Source organism: Talpa europaea (genome assembly GCF_964194135.1).
Source record: "Talpa europaea genome assembly, chromosome: 15".
NCBI lineage: Eukaryota > Metazoa > Chordata > Mammalia > Eulipotyphla > Talpidae > Talpa > Talpa europaea.
In genome coordinates, this window is record NC_140083.1 from 8,860,627 (window position 1) to 8,879,353 (window position 18,727).

General features: G+C 43.5%; 1 protein-coding gene across 1 annotated transcript in view; it reads left to right on the forward strand.

The window, feature by feature from the left end:
* Nucleotides 1-18,727, forward strand: part of SYN3 (synapsin III) — a gene marked incomplete at its 5' end in the record, with an annotated part of 340,756 nt that overhangs the window by 41,705 nt on the left and 280,324 nt on the right. Inside the window, one exon of the mRNA XM_084255436.1 lies at nucleotides 3,796-3,887. Coding sequence (XP_084111562.1) covers nucleotides 3,796-3,887 — 92 coding nt within the window. The remainder of the gene's footprint in view (nucleotides 1-3,795; nucleotides 3,888-18,727) is intronic.

The window sequence follows — 18,727 nt, forward strand, 5'->3', positions numbered from 1 at the left end:
TAAAAAGACATCACATTCAAAAGAGTTGGGGCCAAGATGTTTTTGACGTCAAATGATTAACTTATGCAGAAAACCTAAGTGACTTCGATAGCAGGGTTTTACAATACAGGTGAATAGCCAGTGTATTTCTGTGTGTGTGTGTGTGTGTGTGTGTGTGTGTGTGTGTATGGAGAGAGAGAGAGTGAGAAAGAATGAATGTGTGTACAAATATGTATACTTATGTGCATACATGTTTGTGTTTGGTGAACTGGATAAAGGAACCCTACCTAACCACATCAGTCTTCTTTGAACCCTGGCACATTTGCGTGCAGTATTGAAATTCCATTCAATTCCCAAAAGTATGTTATTAGTTTCCTAGGAGTGTTGTAATAAATTAGTGCAAACTTGGCAGCTTAAAACAACAGAAATTTATTATCTCATAGTTTTGGAGGCCAGAAATATGAAATCAAGGTATTGCCCAATCTGTACTCCCTTTGAAGATTTTAGGGGACAGATCCTTTCCTGCCTCTTCCAGCTTCCAGTGTCTTCTGGTGTTCCTTGGCTTTTGTCAGTGTAATTCCAATCTCTTCTCCATCACCCCTGTCTCTTTCTGTCTCCCCTTCTCTTTTATCAGGACTTACTGTTGCATTTAGGGCTTTCCCTAATCCAGGATGATATCATCGTTAGATCCTTAATTGCATCTGCAAATACCCTGTTTACAAAGACAGTCAAATTTGCAGGTGTCTGGAGTTAGGATGTGATGTATCTTTGGGGGAGACACACTTCAAACCACTGCAGTTTAATGAGAACTCAATAATGACAGCTCTTTAAGATTCTAGGAAGGTTATCATGAAAGAGAAGTGACTTGGACACTTCTGAGTTCATTTTCATGATGAAGTTTTTGAAAGTTAAACACAGGGGTGTCTTTGCTTTGCTACCCCAGTTCTCTTTGCTTGATCTACAGAAACTTACTAACCCTATAACTTAGGCCTTTACCTCCTCTAATTATTCATGAACCATGATTGGGAAGTGATTCTCCACACCCTGATCTGAACAAGATGAACTTGTAACTCCTAGATCCAAGCCTGGGGGTGCCTTCTTATCTACATGCCACCTCTCTTTCCATTGGGGTAGCAACACAGCCCCCAGGGCTTCCTCACCTTTGGTTAGAGATTTTACCATCCAAGAGTCTGGATCGCCCCCTTTCTTCATCTATTTGGGGTCCAGAAACTTGCTGTGTTGCAACTTTCTCCTAATTTCTTTTTCACTTTACACTCCAGCAGCAGCTTTTCCTGCTAATTCTTCTTTGTAACCTCGCCAATGAAGTATCTTAAACATGATGGGACTGAACTTTTAAGGTGTTAGACTTAATAACTAGGTCATTACCACTATTTACTAACCTGGACTCATTAACAGGGCTCTTTTTCATTTCACCTTGCCACAGCATAATGAGGTTATTAATTAGAGCAAGACATAAGCACTCTGGGTTTGCTTTAATGCCATCTGGGGAAATGGCTAGGCCTTTGGTCATAATTCCTGTTAAATGATTCCAAGGGGATGCATTTAAATCACTGCAAAATTACATTTCCCTTCAATGTAAACTTGTTTTTCTCTTTAAATAGTTTTTTTAGATTCCTAAATTCCCAGTTGTAATCCACCTAATGCCTTATTCAACTAAGCAGTTGAGGGGAGGAGAGGGGAGGGGGATCATGTGCAACAGTTTAAAGCACAGGCAGGAGCCAGACTGCCTGGGTTTCGATCCTACCTCTCTCCTTACTGTGTGATGGTGGACACATTCTTTAACCTCTCTCTGCCCCAGAGAGAGGCACATGGACAAGTGTGAGGATTAAATGAATTCACACAGAAAATGCTTAGGACAGCAGCTGGCAGGCAGTGGTTATTTCATACATGTGAGTTGCTACTTTTTTACCGATTAAATCCAAAGAAATAACTTTAGCATCTACTGTGTATAAGACACAGTAGGGTACTATGAACTTTTTTAGGATGGGGTTATAGGCTGAATTGCACCTTTCTATGCATTAAAGCCCTAACCCCCAGTACATCAGAATGTGACTTTATTTGGAAGAAGGATCTTTATAGAGCTAAGCCAGTTAAAGTTGGGTCATTAGAGCGGGTCCTAATCCAGCATGAATGGTGTCTGTAGGGTAAGTGAAAAAGTATCAGGCTTTTCTGCCCTCCCGCCATCAGGATGGATGATGGATCCTTGTGGTCCTGAATGCATGCCTGATGGCGGGTACCTGGAGTAGGGTGTGGGCATGCGTAAGTGGATACACCTGTGCTGAGAGACTGGGCTTATAAGGGTGGTGTCACGGGGACGCCAGCAGAACAAACCATGAGAGAAGCAGAGAGAATGTGAGAGAACGCCAGAGAGCCCAGACAGAGTGAAGACTTGCTAGGGGGCTGGGAGGCCTGCCAGCCTCCTGGCCCCCCAGAACCCCTGCCTGCCTTGTACCTGGCAAATCCCAATAAAAGCCTGAAAAGCCACTGAGGGCTTCAGGACTCTCTCCTCCTTTGCTCCGCCTGCTCAGATCATAGAGATCTTGCCCTGTGGCCATCCTGCCGCTACAGTGTCCTTAGAAGAAGGGTAACTTTGGCTACAGAGACACACACACAGGATGGTATGAAGAGACATAGAAGAGGCCATTTACAAGCCAAGGAGAGAGAGTCCTTTCTCATAACCTACCAACCCCTTGATTTTGGACTTCTAGCCACCAGCACTTGAGAAAACAGTACTTTGCTGTTTAAGCCACCTAGTGGCGGTGCTTTGTGATAGCAAACCTAGGAAATCACTACAGATGTTTATCGCATGGAATCGATATCCCCAGTGCGCATATAACCTGGTGGGAGGGGTGTATTCCATACGATTCTGATCACAAGCACATGAACTTCACTAAAGCTTGCTTAAACAAATAAGCAAACGGAGAGATGAACTTTAAGAATATAGAGGAGGCATAAAATCCAAAGGCAGGATCGTCATCGGCACACAAACATCAAGAGAACTTCCCTTCTCTTGCCTCTGCCTACCCCTTTGGTGATTATCTTCACCCTTTCCCTCCTCTTCCTGCTTCTCTCTCTCTTCTCTTCTCTCTCTCCACCCTGTTTTCTGTGCTCCCGCAATCCAGATGGGTGAAAACATGGCACCCAATTATACCCATGTTTGTGTATTAATGATATAGCCCCCTAGAAAGAAATTGCATGAATCACTCAGCAGTTCCAAATCCTCATGGAAGGACATCTTATGTCTCCACCCTGGCTCAGGTGCTAACCCCATCAACTGTGGGAAGCAATACATCAGTGCACAAACATGGTGCTTCTACTGTAACCATATGGATGGAGTGAGGAGACGGCCCAGATAGCAGATAGCCCAAAGATTCCCTTAACAGAGATACAGGATTGCGTAACTACAATGCTGTACTACCACTTTGTGAAGCTGAGGAAATGTGGAGGAAATGCTATATTCCACAGCATTTTGCTTCATATAGTCAGGGAGCAAGAGTTGCTGCTTCTTCCTTCAAGGAGGCAGAAATCAGCAGTGGTTAAAAGCACAGGCCCTTAAATCAGAGACGTGTGTATTTCAATCCCACCTTTGCCATTTATTAATTATGTGACTTTAGACATGTCACCATGTACCTAGGCTTCCTTGCCTTTCAAAAAGAGATAAATGTTACCAACTTCCTAAATTTCAGATGAGGTATAATTGTGTATCGGGCACATTTATAAGCACTCAGTAAATGTTAGTCCTTGTTAGTCTCATTGGTGTTTGACTAATTCTTTTGGTTTTGCTTTCTCCTTCAGGCTGAATTCTCTGAATTGAATCTGGCTGCCTATGTTACTGGGGGCTGCATGGTGGACATGCAGGTCGTGAGAAATGGGACGAAGGTTGTGAGGTAAGGAGGACTGAGATCCCAAAAGCTTCACTTGAGACGTGTATCAGACACTCACATGGTCAAACCCTCTCTCTACTGCTTTTGATCTAACTCCTGAACTGCATAGACTTGCGTGTACAGAATGTCTGCTTCCAGAATTACCTCTGGGAAGGGAAGGACTATGGCACAAATACTATGGGGAGGCAATCGTGGTTCATCCCAGCATGAACCCATGGAATTAAAAGACTCGGGTTCTGTATCTGGCTTTGTGTGTCTGCTCAGAGCTGCTGTTTGGTCTCTCTCTTCCTCTGTCTGTCCTGGGCAGCATGGTGACAGAGCTCTGAAGTAGGAGGTATGTTTGTGGGCGCACCCCACTTATTCTGAACTGCTGTATAAGTGGTTGTTAGGATGGGCTGCATCCTGGCAATGTGTTTAGAGAATCCCTCTAGGAATCAAACCTGAAAGTACTGAATGTAATATTTTGCAAAAAAAAAAATCTGTTTATAATTACTGTGGGCTGAGCTGGGAGGGAAATAAGGGGATTTGTCAAATATCAGAAATGACAAGTACAAATTCACAGGAGAGAGAAAAAAGTGTATAAATACATCTCTTTCTAATTAAGTACTCATAAATGGTGCAGACCAGGCTTTATAAGCATTTGGTTGAGGGAAGAGATAGAATGCAGATTTGGGGTAACAGAAAACAGGAAACACTTTGAGGAAAAGGTAACATTTGATTGGAGCCTGTCAAATTGTAGTATGTGGGCATTCTGTGTATTTTGAGCATAGGAGACAGGTTTTACAAATGTAAACAGGCATGTTTGGGAAATTATAATAATTGAATTAATCCAGTCAGCATTTTTAAAATGCCAGCCATGTGCCAAGAGAGAAATTGCATAACATCCTATTTCCAATAATGGGTTAGATTATTTGGACCAGATCTTCCACAGAAGACAATGTGAAAACTTGTTTTATATGATGATAACCTTAAAAGTCATCAAAGAGTTAGCATAACAGTAAGACAGTATTACAAAAAGAATGGTGAGGAAATGGAAACACAAAGAGATAAATGAAACCAAAAGCAATCTTTTTCCTGAGAGTACTTGCTACGTCCAAAAATTTTGAAAATTGGTTTTGATAGCCCAGTAAGGGAAAGGGAGACAGAAATTAACACCTCAGGTCACTCAGAGTGGGAAATATTCAATAGATCCTCCCCACAGTAAGCTGAGACCCCAATAGAAGACACCTGCACAAGTAGGTGAGCCCTCCTACGTAATTGAAGTTGAATTGCTGTTCAATTAGCCTTCCAGGGACCTCACACATTAAACCTGGTAATCCCAGGCATGCAAGAAATAAAATCAAATCCTAGTTAGAGGAAGATGCCTTTCTCTTAGGTTTAAAATAATTTTTCAAATAGTTTCTGTACAATAGCTAGCACATAATCAAAGATAACCAGGCACCAACACCATGAATGAGAAGAAAGAGGAATGATAGACAGAGAAGGAGACCCTCAAAGACATCAGGTATTTGGGGCATCCCTGGTGGTGCAAAGGGTTAAGCACCCCACTGTGAAGCTGTCTGCAGCTTCTGCAGCATGAGTTCGATCCCCCGGCCAGCCAGGGAGCAACTCACATGGTGAGGCAGACCTCTCCTGTCCCGCCCGCCACTCCCCTTAGCAGTGTGTTTCAGTCAGTCTGCCTGTTCTGTTCCCCACTCTGTCTCTGGTGAATCCTCTCACCCCTCACACCTCTGGCCTATACCCCAGCTCTTGTATGCATAAACAAATAAATCTTTAAAAAAAAAAGACATGACATATTTGAATTACCAGACACAATTTCTTAAAAGAAGTAAGTCATACAGTTTAAGAGATCTTCAAATCCTATGTGAAGATAACAGTAGGGAATAGGAAAATATAAAAAAAAAATTTTTAAAATGAAAGCTACAATAACCAAAATTATTGGATGTTGTTTGACAGCAAATTAGATACTATTAAAAGGTATTAATGAAGTGAAAGGTAGAGTTGAAAAAATTATCCTATGGAGAAAAAGACTGGGAATGCAGAAGAGATGGTTAGATTTTGTGAGAAGGTCAAACATTCATTTAATCAGAGCCTCAAAAAAAAAGGGGGGGGAAACAAAGAATGGAGAAGAGGCAGAATAGCTGAGGATTTTTCAGAAACATACCAAACTACCAAAACCAGAAGCTCAACAGATTTCAAGCAGAATAAATTTAAAAATTCTACACTAAGCCAGAATAGTGTAATTCTAGAAAGATGAAGAAAAATAAAAAGCAGCCAGAGGAGGGGTGACGGGTAGAAGGCAGATTACTTTGATTGGAGTAACAAACTCATGGTCTATCCACAGGCAGCAGTGATGGAATGGAAATAATTTCATTGCACCTAAAAGAAAATAATTTGCCAACTTATAAACTGCATCCTCAGGGGAACATCTTTTAGCAATGAAGGAAAAAATAAAAACATTTACAAAAAAGACCCTCACTGACTGCAAAGGATTGTTTTAGGCAAAATGAAAATAAACCTAGAATAACAAAACTACAAGAAGCTATGAGAGGAAAAGGAGGTAATATTAATAAGCATTGTCTTAAAAAGAAAAGGAGGGGGTGAAATAAAAAAATAAATTTGAGAACTGACAAAAAAGCAATAGAATAAAAATGCCTTAGTGATTTTAAAAAAAATGTGAAAGATTAAAATACATGATAGTAAGGTAGTACAGGTTGAGGTTAATGCAATTAAGGTGTTCTGAGGCCCTTGGTTATTGTCAAGGAGAAAAGTAAATGTATTGACTAATAACAGGCTTTGAAAAGTTACAGATGCATGAAGTAGTTTCTAGACAATATTCAGTAAAAAAACAGAATATTCCACTTACAAACTATAAGAAAGATGTGTGGAGAGAGTAAAAAATCTCAGAACAAAAGAAGTAAAGCAAGAAAGGAGAGGCAAAAACCAGCATGACACATAGGTGTTACAGATAAAATAAGATGGCAGATTTAAATCCAAATACATAAACAGGCTAGTGTCTTTCTGAAGGGCTTGTCCAGCTACTCCTGGTTAGTAAGACCCTGAAATTTGTCTATATAAGTTGGTAAATGGCTCTTCCCTGACTGAAAGCCTTCAGTTACCTCATCCCATGAGAGGCATGAGGTCTGGACCGCTCTTTTGTGCCCCGGTTCACCACCCCCTTCCCTCAATGTCCTTGTTCTTCCCATGGTCAGAGAATGCCCAAACATCAAATGCCTGGTTCCCAGGCCCTCTCGTGGTGTCCTGTGAGAACTGCAACCTCCGCAAAGTCCCCTTATTTGCTCAGTATTTATAATGTCATGAATATATAGCTGTAATTATATTAAATATAAATGAGCTAAAAGTTCTAATTTATAAAGCATATACAACAACATTGTTAGAGTAGATTTTTAATAATCCAATTCTATTCTATTCTAAAGACTCATCTGAAACACATGTATATGGAATTAAGGTGTTCTGCAGGGTTATTGTCAAGGAGAAAAGTAAATTTGTTGATATATGTTGTGTAAACACTGGGCAAAGGGAAGTTTTCCAATGTATCTGTGTTAATGTCAAAGGGAAAGAATACTTTCAGATGATAAGTACCACATGGGGGCAGGAAATAAGTAATTTTGGTAAAGGATTCATTTATTAAGAAGAGAGCATTCTAAATTTTACGCACTGAATAAAAATGCCTCAAACTCTTTTTTCAAAAATTGGTAAAATTTCAAGGAGAAATAAACAAGTCCACCAATGTGAGCCTTTGAGAAAGGTGCTAGATACATGTATTCATGTTCTTCACCTGGCCCTCATTTGGCACAAAGGAACTGTGAATTATCAAAAATTCAGTGTTTAGGAATTTGTATATGTTCATATTTGGGATTGTTTGTGCTAATGTCCTGCCTCTCCGTGTGGGAAAGGAACTGGATGGTCTTCTTTTGTAATATGCAAAAAATGGGAACATTGATTTTCACATTTGGCTGCATGTGGCAAATGTGTTAGAATCCTGTTGCCCAGACAATTAAAAAAAAAAAATCAACCATGTTAGAATCTGGGGCAGGAGTTAGGTGTCACTAGCTCTAGTGCTGCTTGAGTGATTCCAAAGGGTAACCTGAAGGAGAATCTCTCCAAATAGCTCTCACATTGACCCTGCACTGGGGCTTATGTGGGGTATGTTGTCAGGACAAGAATCACACTGCAAAAACAGACATTCCTAAGAAGATGTGCCATATCTTTCCTGAATTTACAAGTTGTTTGCAGAAATGTTCCAGGCGTGTCTTAAAAAGCTGATCTCCCAGCATCTCGGAATGACAGACTCTGAAGACATCATGTGCCCCCTTCCTACACATGTGCACACTCACACACAGACACTGAGAGATTTAAGTCCTGAACTAGAACCTCAGAATGTAATCTTAATTGGAAATAGGATTGTTGCAAATGTACCTAGTTAAGATGCTGTCATACCAGAGTAGGGTCGGCCCTTAATTCAATATGACTGATGTTCTTACGTGAAGAAGGAAATTTGGACACAGAGGCACAGGGGAAATACCATGTGATGACAGAGGCAAAAAATCGAAGTGATGCTGTAATTCAAGGAATGGCAAGGATTGCCATCAATCACCAGAAGCTAGGAGACAGGCATGAAACAAATTCTCCCTCAGCTCTTCGAAGATATCAATCCTGCTGACACCTTGGTCTCAGACTTCTAGCCTCTGGAAGTATGAATCAACGTCTGTTGTTTCAAGCCATCCAGTTTGTGCTACTTGGTATGGCAGCCCTAGAAAACCAATATAGTAGTGCTCCTCAAATTTTAATGTTCATACAAACCCCGCAAGAGATCTCATTAAAATGCAGATTCTCATCTATTAGGTCTTCAGAGAGGGCCTGGGATTCTGAATTTCTTATGAATTTCAGATAAAGCCCATGTGGCTGGTGTTGCAGACTTTAGTTTGAATTGTTAGAGGTGTGTACAAGCTCCCACATGCTGCTGTTGTTGCTGTGAACGACCGTACCTTGTGTAGCCAAGGCTGTGAGGGCCATGCCAAGATAGCCGATGCCCTGGGTTCAGGAATCCATGGGGCTGCTGAGATTTATTTTGTTTATGCCCAGGATGTTGCCCACAGTCTCAGCCAGGTAGCTAGTTTTGGCAAGTCACAGGTTACTGGCCTGTGAGAACATGCACACAAAACTGGTAGCCCTAGCCCAGTTCTCAGTGTGTCCTGCAGGTGGGGGGTCCATGGAGTCTTCCTCAGGCATATACTTTTCCAGTACCTAGCTGCCAACTCCCAACATAGGGATGTACTCTTGACTTGCAGTATATTCTTTCAGAGACTTAGATGTTCCATTAAAATGCCCTTAATTACATTCAAGTGTGCTATATGAACAAGGTTTAGAGCTTCCAAAGTGTTATTCATGGGGAACATTTTTCAGGGAAACCACATCACTGCTATTTTTTTCACCCTAACATCCAATTCTTCTGCTGTGGGGAACAGAACCTAGATTTTCCATTGGGGTGACCCCTCCCCAGCTGACAGTCTGTATAATATCTGGAGTTGATGCCATTGAACCACTCCTGGAATCAGTGTATCACAATAGGACCCAAGTCAGGCCATGAGAATCCACGTGAAACTTCTGCTGGAATCTTGGGTGAGAGATACATGTGTTCTGCTGCAGTTGCTGAGCTGGTGGCATGGATGTCTGTTGCTGCTGATGGCCATCTCTCCTCCTTGAGGGAAGGATCTGCTGAGAGTGAAGCCAAGGCAAAGGAAAACACAGCCAAGAGCAGAGTGGGAATGAAAGAGAGAGAATATGACCTGATGATGTTATTCAAGATCCTGGATCCAGACTCATCACCAAACACGTGCCAAAAAAAATCCCTTTAGATTAAGCCAACTTGAACTGCACATGCAGAATTCATGAATTTTTATTTGTTTTACAAACACTCATAGCATTTCCTACGTGCTAGGCACTGTTCCAAGCACTTAACAGGTATTGAGTCATTTCGTCCTTTCAGCAACCTTATATGTACAATTATGATCCACATTTTCTAGATAAGGAAGCTGAAGTTCTAGTCATTTGGGTAATGGAACCAAGTTATCCAACTAGTAAATGACAAGGCTAGGATGCAAGCCTAGGCAGTCTGGCCCCGGAGCCTATGTGTGGCACCAGAGCCCTGGACTGCCTCTTTAACAAGAGGGGTCTGTTTCATGGCCAGAGATGTTTAAAGAGGGAGTAAATTCCCCATTCTGAGGGGTATGCAAAAGTACAACCATTTGGTAGAAAATTAGTAAGGGGATCTAAGCATCTGACTTGATGAAAGGACATTAATTAGTAACATGAAAGTATAAAACTCATAGAGGTTGTTAAAATTTTAGTCAGATTAAGAATATTTTAATAATATAATAGTGGTATATAAATCACTTTTAACTCTGGTATGAAGGTTAAAATACAAAAGTATTAAAAATAGCCTTAGCTATGATTTGTTAGTGAGTGCATGATATATAATGTGTAAATGATGATATAAAAACATACAATGTAGGGAGGGTGAAATAAAGAGTTTTTATATAGGATCAAGTTATCAACTTAAAATAGATATAACTGTAAAATATTTTATCTAAGTCTCATGGCAACCATAAAACAAATCAGGTAAAGGAAGGAATCAAAGTATACCACTATAAAAAAAAAAACCCACCAAATCATAAAGAAACACAACAAAAAAGGAAGAAAGGAGCAAAGGATCTTTAGTTTCCTTCTGGAAAATAATTAACAAAATAGGGCCTCCCTGGTGGCGCAGCGGTTGAGCGCTGGGTTGCGAAGCTGCCCGCAGCCTCTGCGGCGCTGGTTCGATCCCCGGCTGCTCCCCGGCCACCGGAGGAGGGTCCCACATGGCGCGCAGACCTCTCCTGCCGCCCGCTGCTCCCTTCAGCAGTGTATTTCGGTCCTTCTGCCTGCTCTGCTCCCCGCTCTGGCTCTGGTGAATTCTCTCACCCTCCCGCGCTTCTGACTGTGCCCAGTGCTTGTATAAACGAAACAAACAAATAAGTAAATAAATAAAACATGCCTCTATTAAAAAAAAAAAGAAAATAATTAACAAAATAGCAATAATAAGTCCTTCCCTAGCAATAACTACTTTAAATTTAAATGGATTAAATTCTCCAATTCAAAGATACAGCGTGGCTGAGTCAATTTTGAAAGATCCAACAATATACTGTCTACAAGAGACTCACTTGGCTTTAAAGACACAAAAAGACTGAAAGTAAAGGACTAGAAAAAGATGTCCCTACAAATAGAAACCAGAAGAGAACAGGGATAGCTACACTTACAGCAGACAAAATAAACTGGAAGTCAAAAATTGTTATAAGAAACAAAGAGGAGCATTATACAATGATAAAGGGGTCATTTCATCAAGAGGATATAACAATTGTAAATAAATATGCCCTTAACATCAAAGCACCTAATATGTAAAACAAATATCAACAAATCTGAAGGGAGTAATAGATAGTATTGCAGTAATAGTAGAGCACTTGAGTGCCCCATTTGCATCAATGGATAGATCATTCAGATAGAAAACCAATACAGTGGCTTGAACTACACTTTAGACCAAATGGACCTAGCAGAACTACGTAGAACATTCCACCCAACAGTAGGATATACATTATATACATTCTTGTTGAGTGCACACTGAACATTTTTCAGAATAGATCACATATTAGGACACAAAATAATTCCTCACAGATTTAAGAAGATTGAAATCACATCAAGTATCTTTTCAGACCACTGTTGTATAAATTAGAAATAAATAACAGGAAAAAAACCAAAACTAAAACATTTCTGTACCACAAAGGAAACAACAAAATGAAAAGGCAACATACAGAATGGGGAAAATATTTGCAAATAATCTATTAATGAAGACATTAATATCCAAAATATATGAGGAACTCATATAACTCAAAAACCAAATAAAACCCAAAATCGAATAACTTGATTTTTAAAATGGGCAAAAGATCTGAATAGACTTTTTTTTTTTCAAAGATATGCAGATGGCCAGCTGATACATGACAAGATGCTCAACATCATTAACCATCAGGGAAATGCAAATCAAAACCAACAATGAGCTGTCACTTCACATCTGTTGTGATGGTTAATATCAAAGAGTGAAAATATAACAAGTGTTGGCAAGGATGTGGAGAAAAGGAAACCCTTGTTCACTGTTGGTGGGAATGTAAATTGGCACAATCATTATGAAGAAACAGTATGGACATTTCTCTAAGAAATTAAAAAGAGAACTACCATGTGATCCAGAAATCATATCTGTCATGCGACATAAACAACTTCTAGGTAGATAGCCAAAGGAAATAGAATCACTGTTTTTGAAGAGATGTCTACATACCCTCATATTTTTTGCAGCATTATCTACAGCAGTCACGATGGGGAAACAGCCTGCATGTTCACTGGCAGATGAGTGGATAAAGTAAATGTAAGATACAGAGACACAGGCATACATTCGATGGAATATTATTCGGCCCTAAAAAAGAAGGAACTCCCACCATTGCAACAACATGGATAAGCCTGGAGAACATTATGCTAAGTGAATTAAGCCAGCATATAAAGACAAATACTGCATGAGCTCGTTTATATGTTAAGAGTTAAAAAAGTTGAACAAAAAATAGAATAGTGGTTAATCGGAACTGGCACTGGGAGAATGTTAACAGAGGTTACAAACTTTTAAGATGAATAAGTTCTGGAAATCTAATGAAAGCATAGTGACTAGAGTTGATAATATTGTACAGTATACTTGAAATTTGCCAACAGAATAGCCCTCATGTTCTTAACATGAAAAAAAAAATGGTTAACTATGTGAGGTGATAGACATGTTAATTAATTTGATGATGTAATCACATCATGATGTCTATGTATATCAAAATATCACAATGTACACCTTAAAATAACATAAATTTTGTCAAATATGCCTCACTAAAGCTGGGGGGGAAAGCACCGGCCCGTGGATTTGAATCCAGGTCTCAGATTTTATGGCCAGTGAATTTCCAGATATCTTTAGATTCTGAGATTTTGTTATTCTCTTATTTGCAAAATCCCTGACCACTCCACAGTGTCTGGTCCTGCTGAGCCCACCCCAGGCTAGCATGAGTGGAATCTGAGTCTGTACAGAAAGCAGCAAAACAGTGAGCTCATCCAGGATACAGCTAGGAGTGTAACTCTTAGAAATCTATTTCTTAGACCCAAGACTCTATTGCTTTATGAACCCCTATTTCTTTACCTGTAATAGGCAGGAGTATTATTTTACATAATTTTGTAAGCATTCGATGAAATGATGTATGTGGAAATTTTGTTCATTCATTTCATAAAAATTGATTAAGGGTTTCTTATGTCCAGGCTCTATTCCAGATATTGGGAATTATATCAGACAGGGACGAGGCAGAAAACAGCACCACTCCCAAATGGCTTAAATAAAGAGATTTTAACGAAGGAACCACTTACAGAGGAGGGTGTGGGGGAGACAGGGGCTTCCAGAATCTAGCAACAGCAGGAAGCCATTATCATCCCAGGAGAGGAAGTAGAATGACTGGATTTAATCAAGTAGGTTTCATGTGGATTGGGGTGGAGAGCCGCTCAACTGAAGTAGTATCTGCAGAGGAACTCTGCTCGCTTCAAACCAGGGCACTGGGACAGTGGGGTTTGGGAGAAGCGCCACTACTCCTGGTGCCTCGGCCCTCTAGTTTCCTGCTGGGGTCACACTGAGGCCAAGCAGAGCCCAATGTGGTCCATCAAGGTCAACCTCTGGGACTCATGAGACGAGCAGAGCATCACAGTGTTAAAGGGATAACTTTTAGGAAATCATCAGTGATCAAAACAGACCAAGTCTCTGCTCAAGGTCATTTTCTAGTAGCACTTTGTAAATGGCAAAGTATTACATGCAAGTTGGTTAAATCATCGGTAATTGTGGCAATTAAATTGATAGCATCCCTTACTCTGGTTTCTGTCAAACCTCCAGACCCATCCGGCTCTGCTGGCCAACCCAAGGTGCTTAAGAATGACCCAGACATCCAGGTTCTCGGGAATGTTGCAAATTCTCTTTAGGATCAGAGCAGGGGCCGTTCCAGGGCATGCTGAGATTCACGGTCCGTGGATGGCCCTGGCCATTCTGGGACCCTGTTCAAGCCCAGCTCCGCCACAGGGCGGTAACAAAGGCAGCAGGGTCCATACAGACAGATGGACTCAAAATGCGGCCCAGGAGAACCCAAGAATGAAAAACACCCAAGGAGGCAGACGTTAATGAGGTCCCAGCCTAATTAGGCAGGGCTGCTCTCTCTTTCCAGCATTAGGCAACACTAAATTACAGGCACCCGTTCAAACCACAGTGGCTGATGATGTGCATCCGCTCATTAGAAGGTCAGACCTCAGAGAAGTGGGATGAGAGGGAGCCAGAAAGCAGAAGTAACACAAAACCTTAAAGAAAGGCATCAAAGACTCCAAAATTTCCCCTATACCCACCCCAGGCTTACTGTTTCCAGAGAGGATGTTTCGAGCAAGGCAGAGGCGCATAGGCCTATCCCCAAGGAGAGGATGTCTTATAAAATCCTAGAGGTCCAGAGTTAAAAGAATCCCTGAGCTTTTCTGTGCGTCTCCGTTCTGCAGACAGATAAGTTGTGGCCCATAAGGCAGGGAGGAGGGAGACTGGTCCAAATCCTGGCCCGTGAGCTCCTGAGCTAGAATTCGGCTCTCCAGTTTCATGGGTCTCTAGCCCAGGAGCTTGCAAATATCCCATCAAAGAGCATTCTAAAATAACTTCCCTTTACCTTTTCTTTCACACATTATTGCTCAGAGTCTCCTGAGCTTCCTGAACTTGGGATTTCAAATTCCAGCTATTCTTCCAGCCAGCAGATCGTTATCAAGCAAAGTCAGGTGCCCGGCCTGCCGCAGCAACCCTTGCCAAAGCAGCCTCTGCTCTCACGCCCCTGGGCCTGCGTCTGTTTGGAAACATGCTGCCATTAGCTCTCCTCACTGGCCTCACACCCTCTGAGCTCTCCCAACTTTATTTCATTCATGAAAGACGTGCCAGGCACAGTGAATACAGCAGTGACCAAAATAGACAATAGCTTATGTGGAGTGGAGATGAGCTTGCCGCAAGCGGACGGCAAACTGGGGACTAAATAATATGTATTCTAGCAAGATGGTTGAAGCCAAAGAAAAGATAGACAGCAACTGGTATTTGAAGTAGGGTGAGCAAGAGAGGCTTCTCCGAGGAGGTGACCTGAGCAGAGTAAAGGGACATGGGAGGAGCGCCCCCTCCCTGCGAGGCAGGGCACAGGTGAGGGGCAGCTTGGCGGACGGAAGAGGCAAAGAGGAGAGACAGCACCTCCTTGGCCTGGCGCCTTCCTCACGTGCCCCGAACTGGGCTTCCATATCCCCTTCTCTGATGCTTCTCCCAAGCCTGAATCCCGGCCTCTGTGCCCACGGCGTCTAGAGCTTGCCGGGAGGTGGTGTGGCTCCGAGGCCCGGAGTCCACCTGTGGAGGCAAAACTGACCGCTGGCATGTCCCAGCCTGGCCCTCTACCTGCTAGACCCCAGGTGGGTGTCTACCGGGGCTCTTGTTTTCACCATTCGTGGGGGGACCTCTCAGTTCCTGTCACCTTTCTGGCCAAATGCCACCTCCTCAGAATAACCTTGCCTGACCATTTTATCTCCAGTTTGAGGCCTGACTCTTCATGGGTGGGTGGAGGGCTACTTTATTTATTTTTTATTTTGATTGAAGTAACATTAGAAAGGTTTTACTGTTAAGTATTATATAGGTTTTTTTTTTCCCCCAAAGATTTATTTATTATTTATTTATACAAGCACTGGGTACAGTCAGAAGCGCGGGAGGGTGAGAGAATTCACCAGAACCAGAGCGGGGAGCAGAGCAGGCAGAAGGACCCACGTACACTGCTGAGGGGAGCAGCGGGTGGTAGGAGAGGTCTTCGTGCCATGTGGGACCCTTGCCTGGTGGTTGGGGATCGAACCGGCGCTGCAGAGGCTGCGGACAGCTTCGCAACCCAGCGCTCAACTGCTGCGCCACTGGGGAGGCCCAGTATTATATAGGTTTTTGGTGTGCATCACTATAAAACAAGATCTGTGTTATATTCACCACAGAAAGTCAATTCTGTTCTTCATCATACGCTTGTCCCCTTTTACCCAGCTTCCCTTCCCCCATATCTTCCCTGTTCCCTTCTGGTAATCATTCATTTGATCTTCTAGTCTAAGCATTTTTGTTTTATTTATTAGTTATGCATTTTTCCAAGCATTTACCACTGCCTGAAATGATAGTTTGACAGATAATAGATACATCAATGTTATAGGATATGATAAATAATATAAAATAGCATAATATAAAGAACATACAATGCAAACATATGATCCATTATCATTTGGATCATATTGTAATATTTTCTAGAGCAGAGGACCATGTAGGCAGGGCCCCAGCCCCTTGAACAGTGCCTGTCACAGATCAGGTTCTCTGTAACCATTCAACAAATGAAATGAACCAGCCCTTAGCCCAAATCATTATTTACTTCCCATGTCTCCTGCAGGAATGGACCTTCCCTGACGATCAGGTTAAGCACTGTTTTTCCAAGCTGCACCCTAGCAGCTGGCACGGTGCCTAAATCTTTGCTGAAAGCATTCAGGGCCAGCCGACTCTTGGAATGAATAAGCATCCCACGATGTTGCACAGTAAAAGCTCGGGACAGAGAGGACTCCAGCCCCGGCTCGCACAGGCGCGGCCTTGCTGACCAGCACGCTGCCCACGGCCTTCTCTCCCTGGGAGGGGATGGGGTCTGGGAGGCCAGGGACAATGAGGCATTGAGGGTCCCAGCAGCGCCTCTGGGAGGGGGCAGGCCCGATCTATCTCTTCGCCCAGGGCCTTTGGCCTCAGGACTGCAGGAGAAAGCAGGATCCCTGGGGACTTGCAGAGGTGGGGCGTGGGAAAGGGAAGAAAGCAGCGCAAGAAAGAGACAGTGAGAGTCTGTAAAGAAATGCCAGGCTCCGCTACCCATGCGTCTCCAGCCAACAGTGCAGCGCGGATCTGCCAACTCCCCCAGGAGAGGGAGCCGCGTCTGAAGGAGAAAGACAGCATGGCTCCTGATTCCCAGAATCATAGAAACTGGGCATGGGAAAGACCCTGGAGGCAGCAGGGAGCCCCTGCCCGCCTCGAACCCTCCCAAAAGCAGGACTCCTCCACGGGTCCCTCCCGGTCTTTCCGGGGGCCAGCCACGAACCCGAACCCGTCCACTGGGAAGGAAATGACCTGGTGGGCACCTCAACCACTTGGTGTGGGCATCCTGTGTCCTAACCCCGTACTAATTTAGAGGAAGTCACCTTTTCCTAAAAGGACCCTGGGTGTCCGGACTCCTTGGTGACAGGTCGTTTCATCCGCTTTCGAAAGAAATGGAGTCTTTGGGAGAAGAGCGATGCCTACTCCGAGGTCACAGGCTGGCAAGCAGGGGCTGCGGGCTCACACTCCTGACTGATATCACTCTGTCCTTCTGGCCACTCAGCCCAGCTTGACCCTGAGGGCAACTCTAGCCTCAGTGGCAGGCATGCCTGGGGGGAGTCCTGACTCCCCACTTGCTGTTTGTGTGACAGCACAAGCAACCTCTCCCCCTGACTCCCGGGTCCATTGGAAAATGAAGTCATGGCCCCAGGGCAGGGCTGGGGCAGGTCCCTGAGGCATTTGGAGAGGGTATTTGAGACCCCAAAGAGGAAGAATGTGCGAGAGGCTGAAACCCAGCAGGTGCCCCGCAGCCTTTCTTCACCCTCCCACTACCCTCTGGGTTTGTCCCTGCTTCCCTCCCGGGCTCCCCAGACAAGCTCATCTGGAAGAGTCTGCCAGCTGCTCTCCCGCGCAGGTCAGTTGTGCGATGGTTTTCAAAGTGGTGTCTCTGGCGGACCCCCAGCCTGGACGTCCCATAAGCAGAGCTTGTCAACATACAGATTCCTGGGCCCCATGCAGGAATCAGACTTTCTGGTGATGGGGACTACGCTTCTGCATTTTATTAAGTAGGGGGTTGAGTTCCTCGATCATTCACCTTCATGGCAATGTTTGAAAGTCACAAACGGGCAGGTCACAAGTCCTCGGGAACCAGATGGCAACAGTTAAGTGAAGAGACAGCCTGGAAACAGGTCACTCCATCCCTGTTCTGGGCTCTTGTCACTCCACCAGGTTGCCTAGTGTGGGAAGAGGCCCTCAAAGTCCTGGAGGAGGGAGGTAGAGGAGCCAGTGAGGAGAGCAGCTTACAGGCTGGAGCACTGAGCAGCTAACCCAGACAGGCTTGTTCCTAACCCACACTCTTGACTCAGTGCCCCAGCGCCTCTCTTGGTGGGGTCCTTGATCGTGGCTAGTCTTGTGCCGCCCTCCTGCCCCATCCTGGTATGACCTATTTCCTCATTCACTCAGAACTTCATCTGTAGATTCCCTTTGAAGTTTGTCCCCATACATGAGCAGCTCCCCCACCCTCTGCACCCCCCACCTGGGGGGCACATGGGTGCCAACTGATGGATTTACATGGACGCATCATTCCTCCTGCAAGGAACATGGTTTCCGTTAGGGCTCATGCTTGGTGTTGCCTTTTCTATGGGTGTTGGCAAATGTAGAATGACCTAACTCCACCAATATGGTATCCTACACACTAGTTCCACTGCCCTACAAATCCTTGTGTTTCTCCTGTTCATCCCTCCTCACCCCCAACCCTGACAGCCACTGATCTCTGTAGTTTTGCCTTTTCTGGAATGTCATTTAGTCGGAATCATATATCTATAGTATGTGCTCCTTTTTGTGTGAGCTCCAAAAA